The 16,148-nt window shown below is 38.5% G+C and overlaps 1 protein-coding gene across 4 annotated transcripts in view; it reads left to right on the top strand.

The window, feature by feature from the left end:
- LOC149153449 (transcription initiation factor TFIID subunit 7-like) overlaps positions 1 to 16,148 on the top strand; it is a 102,900-nt gene that overhangs the window by 20,170 nt on the left and 66,582 nt on the right. For all 4 annotated transcript variants that reach the window (XM_089438672.1, XM_089438673.1, XM_089438674.1 and 1 more), the window contains exon 2: positions 14,931 to 15,062. In XM_089438672.1, the coding sequence (XP_089294798.1) occupies positions 14,948 to 15,062 (115 nt within the window). In that variant the 5' untranslated portion in view covers positions 14,931 to 14,947. The remainder of the gene's footprint in view (positions 1 to 14,930; positions 15,063 to 16,148) is intronic.

Genomic DNA, 16,148 nt, shown 5'->3' with positions numbered 1-16,148 from the left:
ATTATCGAGCTCAACAGCCATAGATGCTGCCATTTTATGTATGACTGTCCTGCTGCTCCATAATACCCATCAATGTTGCCATATTCCCTCTCAATCAGGGCTAAGATAATTGGCCCCCCTTGAGAGGCAAAGATTTTCTCCTGCTTCATCATGTCCACAATCTTTGCAGTGAAACACTGCATTTCATTCTTAAAGGGCTCGTTGTCAGTTCAAAAATGGATCCCAGGAATGAGGTGTAAACAGACTAGGAAATTGTCATAATTTGATTCTGCAGATGCATGTGGATTAATGCTCCTGTTGCACTGTTTCAACGAACTTCACCAAATCAAGCCTATCTTCAAATTTGTACTTGTTCTGTTTGGACTCATGCATATCTCAGAACATATAACTCTCAATGATGTCTGGGCATCCATCATTGACCCTTTGAACAATATCAGGCCTCATTTCTGGTGTGCTTCAATGATAATGTGTGGAACCAGATAAGAAAACAACATTTACAATTGTAGAAACTCAATTTGCAAACTCGATCTGAAGGTGAGAATGGGTTGGAAAATTCCATATGCAGTCATATTCTTATCATAAACTGACCCCCATAAGATGAAATGGCTTTGAGTCTTGAGAAGATGGGCTGCAACATTACTCAGTGTAGTCTCGAATAGACAACTCCCAGGCATCCTCAATAGTTAAGGTGCTGCTTCAATAAGCCTTCAGATGTGATACACAACCAGATCGCACTAAGAACTTCAAATTATATCCATTGACCAAAATGGATTATTTTAGATCTGGGCTAGAGATGATCATAACAATACTCTCCCAAGTAGGTTACCTTAGTCAACAAAGATGATTCCTGATCTGAAATGATGCTAGCATGCAATAGATGAGCCATCAAACATGACTATCCACAAGACGTTTCTCTCATCAAAATATCAGCTCAAGCACAATCTCCAAGCAAATTTGAAGCTATATAACCTCAATCCATCAAGAACCTTAACTCATTATACACATATTAATCTCCATACAAATGTGCAAGTACAATGATGCTAACTCATGTGAGGCAACGTGCAAGCATCCTTGTTAGCCCCCTAATTTGCTCTCTTTTTGCCATTTTCCCCTTCCTAAATCATAACCATTTACCGCTGTTTTACCTCTTTTATACACCCTCATCTTGCACCAGTCTAAACACGGTGACACATTTCATATAAACTTTATTTTTCATACTTTTAATTTAACTTAGCATTAATTAATCATTTATTACATGATTTCTTACTTTTAATCACTCTTTGTAACTTATCGATATCTCCAATGTTTGTTTGGTAGTTAGAGTACTTACCGTGACCGCTGATCCTACTGCAGGATCGGATCTTGCACCGTTGCTAGCACAACAAATCCTTGCCGCAGATTCGAGCCTCCTTGATCACAGCCTCGTTTTGAGCAGCTTCAACCACGACAGCAAGATCGATCCAAAGGTAGCCGAGATCGAATCTGTGAAGAACGAAAGCTGGAGATTGACTACGACTAGTTTTGTTAACTGTCTAATTTTGAAGGCGGAAAAGCTAAATTCTGCGTTTGGTTATGTAATCGGTTGAATGATCTATTTTGCCCTTTGGCCAAAGATCTATATAATGCAGAATGTAAATAGGACTAAGGGAAGTTTTTGATAGAACAGAGACACAGCCAGAGAGGCGGTAACAAGTTGCTGTATTTTGTTATCGCTCGAATCTGGGCTGGACGATGTATTAACGTATGTACTTGCCTCAGTGAATTAATAAAAGGGAGCTCCGCCTCATGTTTCACAAATTGCGTTTCTATATTTGAGCTGATGAATTGATTAAAGTATTGAGCAACGTTTTTATTTAAAGGGGAAACGTGTTGGTTGGCTAGGGCCCAGCCAATCCAACACGTTTACCCCATTTCCCTTTTTCCTGTAATTTGTGTTTACATTGTCAAGTGTGATTTAATTTTAAGCACATGCATTCCTGTCTGAGTGAAAGCGGATCCATTGTGTGAAGTAGATAAATTCCCTTTCCTGCACTTGATTTTAGATTGGTTTTCCTCCGCCTGGTCCAAGCAGGAGAAATAACCCTGCACCAGTGCACATTGGTGTGATATCTCCTTTTCTACAATTCTGTTTGATTGGTTTTCCCTGCCTGGTCCAAGCAGGAGAAATGAACTTGCACCAGTGCACGTTGGTGTGATGCAGCAAGCCTTCTTAGTCTACTTCTCGCAATCTTCTTTCTTTCATTAAATGCTTATGACAGGATAAATGTATATTGATTGTTTCTTTATTCCTGCACTCTGTTAAGATCATAAACATTCACTTTTTATGTGTGCAATTTGATTTAACAGTATAATAGCACTTGCAATAATTAAGCACTCATTTTAAGAATTAAATGCTAAATGCAGGAAGCTTTGATCTAGTGCAAGAACTAGTTTCTTGCCACGGGATTTGAGTGCTTTGAACCTAGAAAAGTTCAAGCCCTTGCAGGAAGTAAAAAGCCTTTAGTAAAGACACCATTTATACCTTCTGCATAAATCTCTGTTCCTGCACTAGTGCAAGCAGACTACGATAGTACAAGACAGATTAGTGCAAGAAGGAAATCTCTAAAGGAGTAGGTTTAAGGGCCCATCTGATGAGACTGCTAAGTGTCTATGCTAAAGAAAAACATACACTCAGTAGTTAGACAATAATTAGCTAGAGCGATTGCTCTTTGTCTTTAATTCCCTCTTGCAAATGCATTCTTCCTTGTTCCAGTCTTAGATTATTTTGATGGTTCAAGTTGCCTTTTTCTCTTTTTAATTTGATTCTGCAATCTTTCCTTTAAAGAAAGTAGGGATTTATATTAGAAAGATTCATACCATCTCTGGCATTGCCTGTGCTTCGTCTCTAAGTTTACGGATCCCCCGGGTTGACAAATTAAGTGTTGAGGAGTTTGCTTAAGTGTAATTCCTGCACCCAACATTTTGGCGCTGTTGCCGGGGAGGCGATTTGATTTGGTAAGAATTTTTTGATTATACAATAGAGGTAATTTTTCCTTTATTTTTGCAGTATTGTTTGGAAAAGCTTCTTTGAAGGAATTTTACTGGTGTTAATTGATTTCTGACAACATTTTTTATTAGAAGTTGTTTGTTATTTTTCTTTCTTTTTTGAAATGAATGCCTAGAAAAGGTAAGGGTTCGAAGCCCACTAAGGGCCGAAAGAATTCTGAAAACAATTCTCATATTGGGTCTCCTTCTGTAAGCAGGAAGCCCAATCCAATTCAAACCCATCACGTAGGAACAATCCACCTGGATTCTGGTGACAACAGCTCAGGTGTGGTTTAGCCTGTTGAGAGCAGTTCAAGTAAAAGGGAAACAATGGCGGACCATGAAGATCATGTGGAAGGGACTGGTGAAAACTAGGTAAGTGGAGAACAATCCACTTTTGTGTTTCCAATTGTGGACCCTGATACTGTGGCGCAAATGAAGAATATTCCACCATCAGCTCTCCCTCATTTCCATGGTAAAGTTCATGAAGATCCTGACTCTTTTCTATTCGAGTTTGATATTTTGTGTAGAAGTTATGATTATTCAATTGACGCTCAGAAGTTAAGATTATTTCCTGTTACTTTCAAGGACTCAACTCTACGCTGGTTTATGGGGTTAGGAGGAAACACTATAACCTCTTGGGATCAGATGAAGAGAGTGTTTTTGTCTAAATATTAAGAATATTGCAAAAAACGGGACATGCAAGATGAGATTTTTACAATCATACAGGATGATGATGAAACTCTTCAAGATTACCTAGAAAGATTTCTGTATATTTTACAAAGGTCGAAACTTAAGCTTGATCCTAGTACTATTAGAACCTTGTTCTTAAGAGGACTTACTGATAATGCTAGAAATAATTTAAATTTGTTAGGACAAGGTGATATTTCTCAGCAAACTTTTGAACAAATTTGTGAATTATGCAAGAAATTTTCAAGAAATCAATATAGATCCGGTAGAGGAACTCGAAATAGAAATAGAAAAACTGAATCTACTAATGTTATGATTATTGGACCAGAAAATAAAATGGAAAATATGAAAATTGATATAATGAATACTGTTACCAAACAGTTGGACTCTTTAAAATTTTAGCAAAAACTCATGAAGGAACAAGAGTCATTATGTATTTTCTGTCCTAAATGTAGAGACAAGCATCCTCCTAAGGAGTGTCCTCTTAATTTGAAAGAAACTAATACGTGTGTTATTTGTGCAGAAGACCATGTCACAGAAAAATGTCCCTCTATACCAGGACTTAAGTTGTATTTATAGGGGGACAGCCTGAAGCCGAATACTTGTATGCTATGGGAGCAAGAAGGAATTGGCCTCAGGTAGGTGCAGGTATGGCTCCTGAATTTTCTCCACACTATTTTGGTTATAATTTACATGCATATTTTTATCCTAACACTAATCAGCAGTGGCAGTATGGGAATCAATATCAGCATGGGCAACCTTGTCAACCATGGCAACAAAGTTGGAGAAGGCCAACTCATTCTCCATATTCCTACCAGCCATCTATGCAGTCATATCCATCTACGCATACACCTTATTCAATACCTCAACTTTTGAGTCAGTGTACTCCACCATTGCCTTTACCTCCACCTTTTTGACGTCCTCAGTTGCCTGCTTAACCTATGCCTCATCCTAACAATAATAAAGCAGTGCAAATGATCTATGTAACAAACCCACCTTTACCATTAGAGTACCAGTCTATTCCAGTTGGGGTTCATGATATTCAATTAAGATCAGGAAGGACTATAACATCAGAAAATCAGAAACCACCTATAGTGATTGATGAAGAGAAAGGAGAAGAGGAAACTCGTAACCATTCTCCGAAAGCTGTCACTAAGCAGCCCTTATCCTCTGAATCCTTGCCATCTTCTTCCAACCAGCCTCCCTTCCCAGAGAGGCTAGTAATGGAAAGAAATGAGCCTATTTCTGAGACTAGCTTGGCATCAGAGCTTCAGAATCTTTTCATTAAGATACATTTGCTTCAAGCCATCAAAGAGATCCCCATTTGTACCAAGATTATTAAGGAACTCTGTCTCAAGAAACCCAGGAGGAAGAGATTGGAACCCCAAACCATTCAATTTGTTGGTAGGGCAGCAGAGTTGATGACGGGATGTGTGTCTATGGAAAAATATACTGATCCCGAAATCCTGTTGTCCCAGTTCAAATTGGTAATGTCCTTGTCTCTAATGTTCTTATAGACCTGGGGGCAGCCATTAATGTCATGACTAAGCAAACCATGGATCAACTTCGGTTATCTCATCTTCGCCCTACTCCCACTGTGCTTGAATTAGCAGATAGATCTAAAATTAAGCCAGAAGGAGTATTGGATGATGTGATCATCTCATTAGATTCTTGGGAATATCCTGCTGATTTCATTGTGCTTCAGCCAAAGAACCCAGTAGGAGGACATCCCTTGATCTTGGGTCAACCATGGCTTGCTACAGCCGATGCATATATTGGATGTCGTTCCGGTGATATGTATATTTCGTATGGAGATTCTAGGAAGAAAGTTACCTTATACCCCCTGCCAGATCCATTCAGGACCTTCGAGATACTTTATGGTTGGATCAAAGCAGTGATGAGGAGACTCAGCCCATTTCCCTTATCCATCATTATACTGGGTCTTCACAAGAAGATGAGATTCAAGATTTTCTGAATAATCTAGACACTATGCCTAATTTTGAGCCATTGAGCCAGATTTTCAAGATAATCATGATTCTCATTCTTCTGTATCGCTGCATTTGACCACTCCCTTGAGTACTCCTGAGCCTAATACTACTCTTGTTGAGATTAGCCCTGGTAAATCCTTGCATATTAGTTCAGATTTGGACTCATCTCAGTAGGAGCAGCTTGTGAATTTGTTGCAAAACCATCTTAGTGCCTTTGCTTGGGGCTATGAAGATATGAAGGGTATTCCTCCTGAAACTTGTACACATCATATCTATATTCAGGAAGGAACCCGACCTGTCCGACAACCCCAAAGGCGAATGAATCTAGCTCTAAGAGATATTGTGAAGGAAGAAGTACAGAAACTCTTGGATGCCGGTTTTATCTATCCTATTTCCGACAGTCAGTGGGTCTCTCCATTAGTGCTAGTACCTAAGAAAGATGGAAGATGGCGTATTTGTATTGATTATCGAGAATTAAACAAAGCCACTCTCAAAGATTATTTCCCTCTCCCTTTCATTGACCAGGTGCTTGATACCCTTGCAGGAAAGAAATATTTTTCCTTTTTGGATGGCTTCAGTGGTTATAACCAGATACAGATTGCACCTGAAGATCAGGATAAAACTACTTTTACATGTCCATGGGGTACATTTGCTTATAAAGTGCTTCCCTTTGGTTTATGTAATGCCCCGGCTACCTTTCAAAGGGCAGTCCTGGCCATTTTTGCTGATCTAGAATTTGTAGAAATTTATATGGATGACTTTTTTGTGTTTGGTGATTCTTTTCAGGAAGATCTCAAAAATTTGGAGAAAGTACTTCTTCGTTGTCAGGAAGTCCATCTCACCTTGAGTGATAAGAAATGTATATTAATGTGCAAAGCGGGAGTGGTACTTGGCCATTTGATTTCTGGTAAAGGTATCTAGGTTGATCCAGCAAAAATTGAAATCATTCTGCATCTTCCTGCACCCAAAACTCAAAGGGAAGTAAGAGGTTTTTTAGGACATGTTGGTTACTATAGGAGATTCATTGAAATTTTTTCTAAGATAGCTGCCCCTCTTTTCCGACTTCTAGCTAAGGATAGTGAATTTTCTTGGACCACAGCTTGCCAACAGTCTTTTGAAACATTGAAGGAAAAGATAGTACATGTACCAGTTTTGAGAGGTCCTAACTGGTCCCTGCCTTTTCACATTTCCTCTGATGCTTCAGATTTGGCTATTGGCGCAGCTTTAGGACAAGAGGAAAATAAGCAATCTTATGCTATTTATTATATTAGTAAGAATTTGTCTTTCGCTGAATAAAATTATACAATTACAGAGAAAGAGTTTTTAGTTGTAATTTTTGCAATTAAAAAGTTCAGGCACTATATTACATGATATGAAGTATTTGTACATACTGATCATTCTGCGATTAAATATTTGATGAACAAACCATTGACTAGCGGTAGAGTGACTAGGTGGTTACTATTGTTGTAGGAATTTAATATTACTATTGTTGATAGACTAGGAAAATCTAATGTTGTAGCAGATTTTCTTTCTAGATTAGATAATCCTAGTGAAGCAATTCTGTTAATGATGATTTTCCGGATGAACATCTTTTTGCTATGTCAACAGATTCTCCATGGTTTGCTGACATTGCTAATTACTTGGTTACTGGGAAAACACCACCCCACTTGTCCGCTCGTGAAAAGCGGAATATTATTCAGAAAAGTGTTGCATACTCCTGGATTCAAGGAGATCTCTTTTACACTGGTCCAGATCTGATTATCCGTAGGTGTGTAAGAGAGGAGGAAGTGTTTGACATATTGAAATCTGCTCATGATGAACCTTGTGGAGGCCACTTCGCTGATAAGCGGACTGCATATAAAGTATTGCATGCTGGTTACTTTTGGCCTTCCTTGTTTAAGGATGCCAAACAGTATGTCAGGCAATGTGATAGTTGTCAACGAATGGGCCAGCCTAATCAAACCAATGAAATGCCTTTATGCCCCCAAGTTATGATTGAGCCGTTTGAAAAATGGGCTATTGATTTTATAGGGCCAATAAATCCAACATCATTAAGTAAAAAGCATATCTTGGTTTGTACAGATTTTGTTACAAAATGGGTAGAAGCTAAAGTTGTTTCCTTTGCTACAGAAAAAGTTGTTGTTGATTTTCTTTTTATTGAAATCTTTACTAGATTTGGTGTGCCTAGAGAAATTGTTTCTGACAATGGTCCACAATTTATTTCTAATCTGGTACAGGGTGTGATGGAGCAATACAAGATCTGGCACAGGAAATCCACACCGTATCACCCGCAAGCAAATGGCCAGGTGGAATCCACAAACAAAGTGATTGAGTCCATTCTTACAAAGACAGTAAATATGCATCGGAAAGACTGGGCTGAAAGATTACCAGAAGCTTTGTGGGCATATAGAACCACTTGGAGAAATAGCACGGGACATACACCATATGAGCTGGTATATGGCAAACAGGTTCTGTTACTAATTGAATTCCAGATCAAAACCTTCAGAATTGCAGTTCAGTTAGGACTAGATCTCTCTAAGGCACAACAACAATGTCTTCTCCAATTAAATGAGTTAGATGAATTTCGTAGGGATGCTGTTCAGCAGAACATACTAATTCAGCAGCAACGCAAAAGGTGGCATGACAAGTCTATTCAGAAAAAGCAATTCTTACCAGGTGATTGGGTGCTCTTTTATGATTCTAGATTTAAAATTTTTAAAGGGAAATTCCATACACGTTGGATGGGACCTTATGAAGTGATCCGAGTATTCGAGAATGGAGCAGTAGAAGTTAAAACTATTGATGGACAAAATTCAGTATTCTTGGTAAATGGACATAGATTAAAAAAGTATTTTCAGCCACTTGCCAGGAAAGATTTTACATAGCAAGTTCAACAACAATTTGGGACGGTAGTGGTGAATGGTAATACCAACCTTTTGAAAACATGAATTCTTCTTCTTCACAAAAAATAAAAATAATTTTTTTTTCCTATAATTATGAAAATCAGTTCGCTGACATGATTGCAGAAGGATCAACCTGAAAACCAGCTTGCTGGCAGGAAGATCAAAAATTTATAATAAAAAGAAAATGTTGCTTGATCTTTAGATATGCTAGCGACCACCAAGTAAAAGTAGGTTCAACAGAACCAACCTTTATACAATTGGGGTAATTAGCATGGATATTTTTATTCAAGTAATGCATAGCTTTCGCTGCAGTTATTTTTTTTCCTTGCGCCAGTGCAAGCAGACCTTCCATAAAATTTTCTGCCTTTCTTCATATTCCACTTTTGTAATATTCCCTCAGTTTTCTTCTTCAATCCCAGAATGATTAACCTTCCCATATTCTTCTGAATTTACCCTGTCCGTTTCGTAAAAGCCCCACTTGAATATTTTTCTTATCCCACTTCTGTTTATCCCCTCTTGTGGTACTATTCCTGGAATCCCTGTAACAGAATTCCTTCCCATTCTGAAATTTCCTTTTTCCTGCTTCTTTGTTCCCTCATGAATTCATTGCAGGATCTCGCGCACAAAGAGCAAAAGGATATGCTTTGAAGCATCAAGAAAGGGCGAAGCAAATTTCCAGTATAAATTGAGGAAGCCATGTTGGAAGTCTAGCCTATATTTTATTTAAATTCCTTGTTCTTCTTTTCAGATATTATGCTTGCACTAGTGCAAGCATGTCGTCCTATATAATAATGCAAGCAGAATGGTACCAACAAAATAACATAGTTTAAGCGGTGCAAGCATGCACCCTGTCAGAAACATAGTACAATTTGTTCTTTCCATAGCATACGTCATAGGAAAGTGGTCATCATGAAAGTTTATAAGAAGTCCTTTCATTTAGTCGATGAGTACTTGTGCTATCATATTAACTAAGAGAAAATTATTTAAAGTACAAAGTGTTTTTAAGTTAAGAATCATGATCATTTTTGTAATGAATGCTAAGTTTTTTTTTTTGAATTATGAAGGAGTGCGGAAGTGTTTAACCGTTGTTTGGATATAACTGCCCCTTTCCGCCATAATCCTAGATGTCCTTCACTCGTAATGATTACCTCACCTAGCCGTTAAAACGCCGCTGCAAGTACCAATCCGGCATGATCTCAAAGATGCCGTGCATCCATGGCTATTTCAGTGGAATGAATGGGTGATAAGATGGAAGGGATGGTGGACGGTTGGATCCCTATCTATAAGAACCAATTTTCCCAGTGTTGCATGTAAATTCTCGATTGTTCATAACCGTTAAGCAGTGATGCTGCCTGTTCGAAGCGAACCTTCATCTCTCAGTAGGGTAGAACAGACTGCTAAGTATCACAATAGTCTTGCACTATTGCGAGACTCGGGCTTTCTTCAATTCTTGCAAAAGTTTGACAGGCACAACAGTGAAGTGGCCTTACAGTTTGCCAGAAGTTTCAAAAATGGCAGAGTAAAAATTGGGCCTCTAAAATTTGAGGTTACGGAAGAGTTTATAGCAGCAGCGACAGGCTTGGAAAATACTGGTGAGCAGTGGTTTAAAAATAAAAAACTAGAAAGGAAGCGATGGTAGCGTTTCGTCGTCGACAAGAAGATGAAGGTAGATTGGAAGGAAGGAGTTCTGTGCAGTGCCCTGCTGGGACAGTGGTAGGACCTCCTTTTCATCCTACAGAAATTCGTAACCTGTGAGGGAAGGTACTCCCGCACTTTTGTGTACCATTTTAGGATGTTGTAGCATTTCGAAGCCGCCCGACACATCTGGTGGAGGATGAATTTCCCCTATTTTTTGCTTAAGAGCTTGGAAAAAATGGCCAAGGGTGTGCAGGACGGACGGGCAGACCAGGCTGACAAGAAGTTATATCACCACGACCTGATAAAGATTTTGGTCTAGAAACAATTAGAAGTTAAAGGCATGACCTGGGAGGCGCTGTTAAAATAGCTACATAAAAAGACAGTTGTTAGAAAGGAGACAGAGGACCATGCCAGCACAAGCAAGGGTCCGAGTAAGAATGTAAAGGGGAGTCCTTCTTGCACCAGTGCAAAAAGGAAACAACCTGAAAAATCAAAAGAAGAAAGGGCCCCATCTCCAAATAAGAAGACAGCTAGTGCACCTATTGAAGAGACTCCTTCTACACTACCAGTACAGGCACAGACCCCGAAGAAGACAACCTGTCAATCCTTGCGGACACAACAAAATTTGCAGAGGTTGAAGATGACACTCTGTTGGCAGATTTCATTAAAAGGCCCCGGAAAAAGAATAAAGAATCTGGTGCAGGCAAAGAACCACAGTCCCCACAGGACGTTGAATCCCCTTCTGCACCAGTGCAAGAAGAAGAACTAGAAGAAGAAGAACCAGTGCAAGAAGAAGAACTAGAAGAAGAAGAATCAAAAGAAGAAGAACCAGAAGGAGAATTTCCTAATGTAACCATGAGGGATATTGAGGTCCCTGAGGAAGACATAGCCCCTGTCGAGACAAAAGAAGAAGAAGATTTGGTAACTCCTGCTGCTCGGATAGTTGAACTAGAGCTTCAAGTGCAGAACTTAGAACAGCTCATAGCTAAAGCGCAGGAGGATAAAGAACAGAGTAAAGAAGAATTAACTGCGGAGATCCAGAAAAAGAAAGGAGAAGTTAAATTTTGGAAGTATTGAGCTGCGCAATGTTTCAAGCGACTTAAAAAGGTGACAAAGAAACTAAAGAACATCAGAAAGAAGAAGTCTGAAACATTGCAGGCTGATGTCAGTATGCCAGAGCAGGATTGAGCTGGAATGCTCAAAGTTTTGAAGGTTTTTTGCAAAGGTAAAGATTTTTGTGAGGACACACAACAGCTTAGGGATGGGAGGATGTTAGCCCCCTAATTTGCCCTCTTTTTGCCATTTTCTCCTTCCTAAATCATAACCATTTACCGCTGTTTTACCTCTTTTATACACCTTCATCTTACACCAGTCCAAGCACGGTGACATATTTCGTATAAACTTTATTTTTCATACTTTTAATTTAACTTAGCATTAATTAATCATTTATTACATGATTTCTTACTTTTAATCACTCTTTGTAACTTATCGATATCTCCAATGTTTATTTGGTAGTTAGAGTACTTACCGTGACCGTTGATCCTAGTGCAGGATCGGATCTTGCACTGTTGCCAGCACAACAAATCCTTGCAGCAGATCCGAGCCTCCTTGATCACCGCCTCGTTTTGAGTAGCTTCAGCCACGACAGCAAGATTGATCCAAAGGCAGCCGATATCGAATTTGTGAAGAACGAAAGCTGGAGATTGGCTACGGCCAGTTTTGCTAACTGTCTAATTTTGAAGGCCGAAAAACTAAATTTTTGCATTTGGTTATGTAATCGGTTGAATGATCTTTTTTTGCCTTTGGCCAAAGATCTATATAATGTAGAATGTAAATAGGACTAAGGGAAGTTTTTGATAGAACAGAGACACAGCTAGAGAGGCGGTAACAGGTTGCTGTATTTTGTTATCGCCCGAATCTGGGCTGGACGATGTATTAACGTATGTACTTGCCTCAGTGAATTAATAAAAGGGAGCTCCGCCTCATGTTTCACAAATCACGTTTCTGTATTTGAGCTGATGAATTGATTAAAGTACTGAGCAACGTTTTTATTTAAAGGGGAAACGGATTGGTTGGCTAGGGCCCAGCCAACCCAGCTCGTTTACCGCATTTTCTGTTTTCTTGTAATTTGTGTTTACATTGTCAAGTGTGATTTAATTTTAAGCACATGCATTCCTGTCTGAGTGAAAGCGGATCTGTTGTGTGAAGTAGATAAATTCCCTTTCCTGCACTTGATTTCAGATTGGTTTTCCTCCGCTTGGTCCAAGCAAGAGAAATAACCCTGCACCAGTGCACGTTGGTGTGATATCTCCTTTTCTGCAATTCTGTTTGATTGGTTTTCCCCACCTGGTCCAAGCAGGAGAAATGAACCTGCACCAGTGCACGTTGGTGTGATGCAGCAAGCCTTCTTAGTCTACTTCCCGCAATCTTCTTTCTTTCATTAAATGCTTATGATAGGATAAATGTATATTGATTGTTTCTTTATTCCTGCACTCTGTTAAGATCAGAAACATTCACTTTTTATGTGTGCAATTTGATTTAACAGTATAATAGCACTTGCAATAATTAAGCATTCATTTTAGCAATTAAATGCTAAATGCAGGAAGCTCTGATCCGGTGCAAGAACTAGTTTCTTGCCATGGGATCTAAGTGCTTTGAACCTGGAAAAGTTCAAGCCCTTGCAGGAAGTAAAAAGCCTTTAGTAAAGACACCATTTATACCTTCTGCATAAATCTCTGTTCCTGCACTAGTGCAAGCAGATTGTGATAGTGCAAGACAAATTAGTGCAAGAAGGAAATCTCTAAAGGAGCAGGTTTAAGGGCCCATCTGATGAGACTGCTAAGTGTCTCTGCTAAAGAAAAACACACACTCAGTAGTTAAACAATAATTAGCTAGAGCAATTGCCCTTTGTTTCTAATTCCCTCTTGCAAATGCATTCTTCCTTGTTGCAGTCTTTGATTATTTTGATGGTTCAAGTTGCCTTTTTCTCTTTTTAATTTGATTCTGCAATCTTTCTTTTAAAGAAAGTAGGGATTTATATTAGAAAGATTCATACCATCTCTGGCATTGCCTGTGCTTCGTCTCTAAGTTTATGGATCCCCCGGGTTGACAAATTAAGTGTTGAGGAGTTTGCTTAAGTGTAATTCCTGCACCCAACAATCCTCATCAAATAAGTTGATTCATCCAGATAAGGCATGCAATATGAAGATAAGAGCATTAGTAGTCAGGCCATCTATCAACATCAAAGAGTATATCATCATTATCAATTGTAGTGTTGAAGAGAAAGGAACCAAGACAAACTCACCATACAATCTACTGAATCTATTTGTAGCACCATGTCAAGATCAACCAAAAGTGAATCATCTCCCAGCGAAAGGTGTGCAACCATATACGTCACCCGTAAAACTCCTGACATGTGATGAGAATCACAATTTACTACTAATGCAAAAATGAGGGATAACAGGTCCTTATTAAGACAATAGCCACCAGTTCTTGTGCCTCTATGATAGGATAGAAGGTAGGCCGTGGAAGGGTATGAGAGCAGTGAGTAAGCCACTATCTAAGCATGTTGAAAATACAATGTGTTTGAAAGCCAATTCAGTATTTCATGTTTAAAATGCAGTTTTCAATGCAATTCATAGTGCAACAATTACCAAAACACTTGTCATACAAAATTTGAGGTTTCAAATTGGCTTCTCATACAGTCCAATGATACAGGGTATGCCATTGCTTGGTTTTTTCATTTAGCTATGAGATTTTTAACCTCACAACAAGCTGTCAACTTTACCATTAAGAATAATTTGACCTTGTGATTTGTTGAAAATACAAATAACTAATAACACCTGGCTATATTTTGAGCATGAGTTGCAGTTCCATGGCATAGGATGTGTTAGCACCCATTCTACCAACTTTCAACATGTCAAGCCTTATTGCTTTCAGTTGCAAATTACATAAATTATGCCCTCTTAATTTCTCTTAATGATGGCAAAAACATGCAGTACAAGATTATACGACTGATTTGAATATACAGATGACTTATCCAATCAACAATTATACGACTGATTTGAATTTGCAGATGATTTATCCATTAACAAAGTATAAGTTTCTGTTTACTACCAACTGATTTTTGCCTAAAGTCTTCATATTCTGTAGGCAGAATAGAGATTATAATTTGATTTGGAACGTGATGCTTTATTCATATCAAGCGTTGGACTTAGAGTTATTTAACTAACTAAAGATCAGCTCATCATGAAAGAGATGTCTGAAATCTGTTGACAGGTGCTGAACAGGTTAGCAAATAGGAAGATACAAGAAACTAACCTTCAGATTTTGTCGAGTCAGAATTTATTGGCTATTGCCCTTGAACACAACTGTGCTTCCATTAAAATTGGCACCCGCTTTAACTTTCTAAAATTATAGTGCAATTTGGGATAGGATGATTCTAATCAAGGTTATTCAAGGGATCACTTTCTGATTGCTGAAATTAAAGTTTTTGATATGTTGTAGTTTGGGATTAGCTTTTGCATTTTGCCTTGGTTTAGCATAACTGTTATGATTTATGTAAAGTAAAGTTAGACCTGGAACACTTAGCTTTGATAATTAATTTGGGTGAAGATGACCCTGCCTCAACTTTATTTGCTCATGGTTTTAAAAAACTTACGTATGATTGTTTTCCTTGATCTCCCAGTTTTGCTTCTCTTCATCATGGAGGAACAGTTTATATTAAGAGTGCCTCCATCTGTAGCCGAGAAAATAGAGCAAGTATTGAGTGAAAATCCAATTTCTTCAGATGACAACTCCATGGATTTGTCTTTCTCTGGTAAGCAGTCTCTTTTGCATATCTTGTAGGGGTGCTTTTCACACCCATCTCTTTTTCTTGGCATTTATTGCTGGTTGTAGTCCCTAGTCCTTTTGACCCATTTTGGTTTTTAGTGGAGATTATAATTTCAATTTTTCTTTATTTGATAAAATGTACATTGGAGGTCATACTTGCTGCTACAAAAAACAAAATAAAAGGTAAAAGATATTGGCAGTGTGATCTATATGGTAGTCTCATTTATGAAGTTGATCAATTTTGTATTGACCCATTGGTCCCAATTTTAAGAAGGTTTTCACTTTAGAGAAAGAAGCTTATGTTAAACTCTTTCCAAAGAGTAAGGTCATAAATCTAAATGAAACAGTCAATATATAAACTTAAGAACAAAGCTGACTTGGAATTGGAACTACTAAGTAGGATAACAATAAAGCAAGGTAAATTGGCGTACAAGTGTTTTAAGTGGGGATGATGCTCACGTTCAATGAAAATGCAATTAATAGTTCTTTCATTGATGGACAATGATGAGTGAAATAATATCTTTCTTTTGTTGATTGGTAAATGGCCCTTGCCAATGGAGTAGACTCCACCTCTGCCTTAGGTACCACAACCAAGGGATATCTATTTTGTCAAATTCAAGTAGGACTTACACTTCGTCTCCTTTATTGACTCTTGAGATATGTTGCATTTGTGGGCCATCAAGGTCACTGAGACTTACAACATAGTCTTGGATGCAGTGGTTGACTTTATTGGTGCATTAACATGAGCTTGGATTTGAGCTCTAAAAGGGATTTGATTCACTTGAATTCAACCCATTGGATGTAGTCATGGAGCCAAAAGTGTAAAGGCATAGGTTGCCTGCCCTACGTAGGAAAGAATAGCTAGTACAGTAGCTTTGGTAGGTGTCACACCCACGCTAGTCGCACGAGTCTTTAGGTTGCCGACTCATTGAGATGTGCGACACTGGTATGTTACCCCTTAAGAGCAAGGCTAACTTAAGGTTACTTTCCTGGACTACGCCTCTAGCCTATGTGTCTTTAACAAAATTATTTTCAACTTGCATAATAGTTTTCAAATGACTTCAACACAATA

The sequence above is a fragment of the Pinus tabuliformis genome, chromosome 9, assembly GCF_031772625.1.
Source record: "Pinus tabuliformis cultivar Carrire ecotype Pingquan chromosome 9, CPIR1, whole genome shotgun sequence".
In the NCBI taxonomy this organism is placed as follows: domain Eukaryota; kingdom Viridiplantae; phylum Streptophyta; class Pinopsida; order Pinales; family Pinaceae; genus Pinus; species Pinus tabuliformis.
The sequence above is the reverse complement of the archived record's forward strand: the minus strand, read 5'-3'. Positions and strand labels throughout refer to the sequence as shown.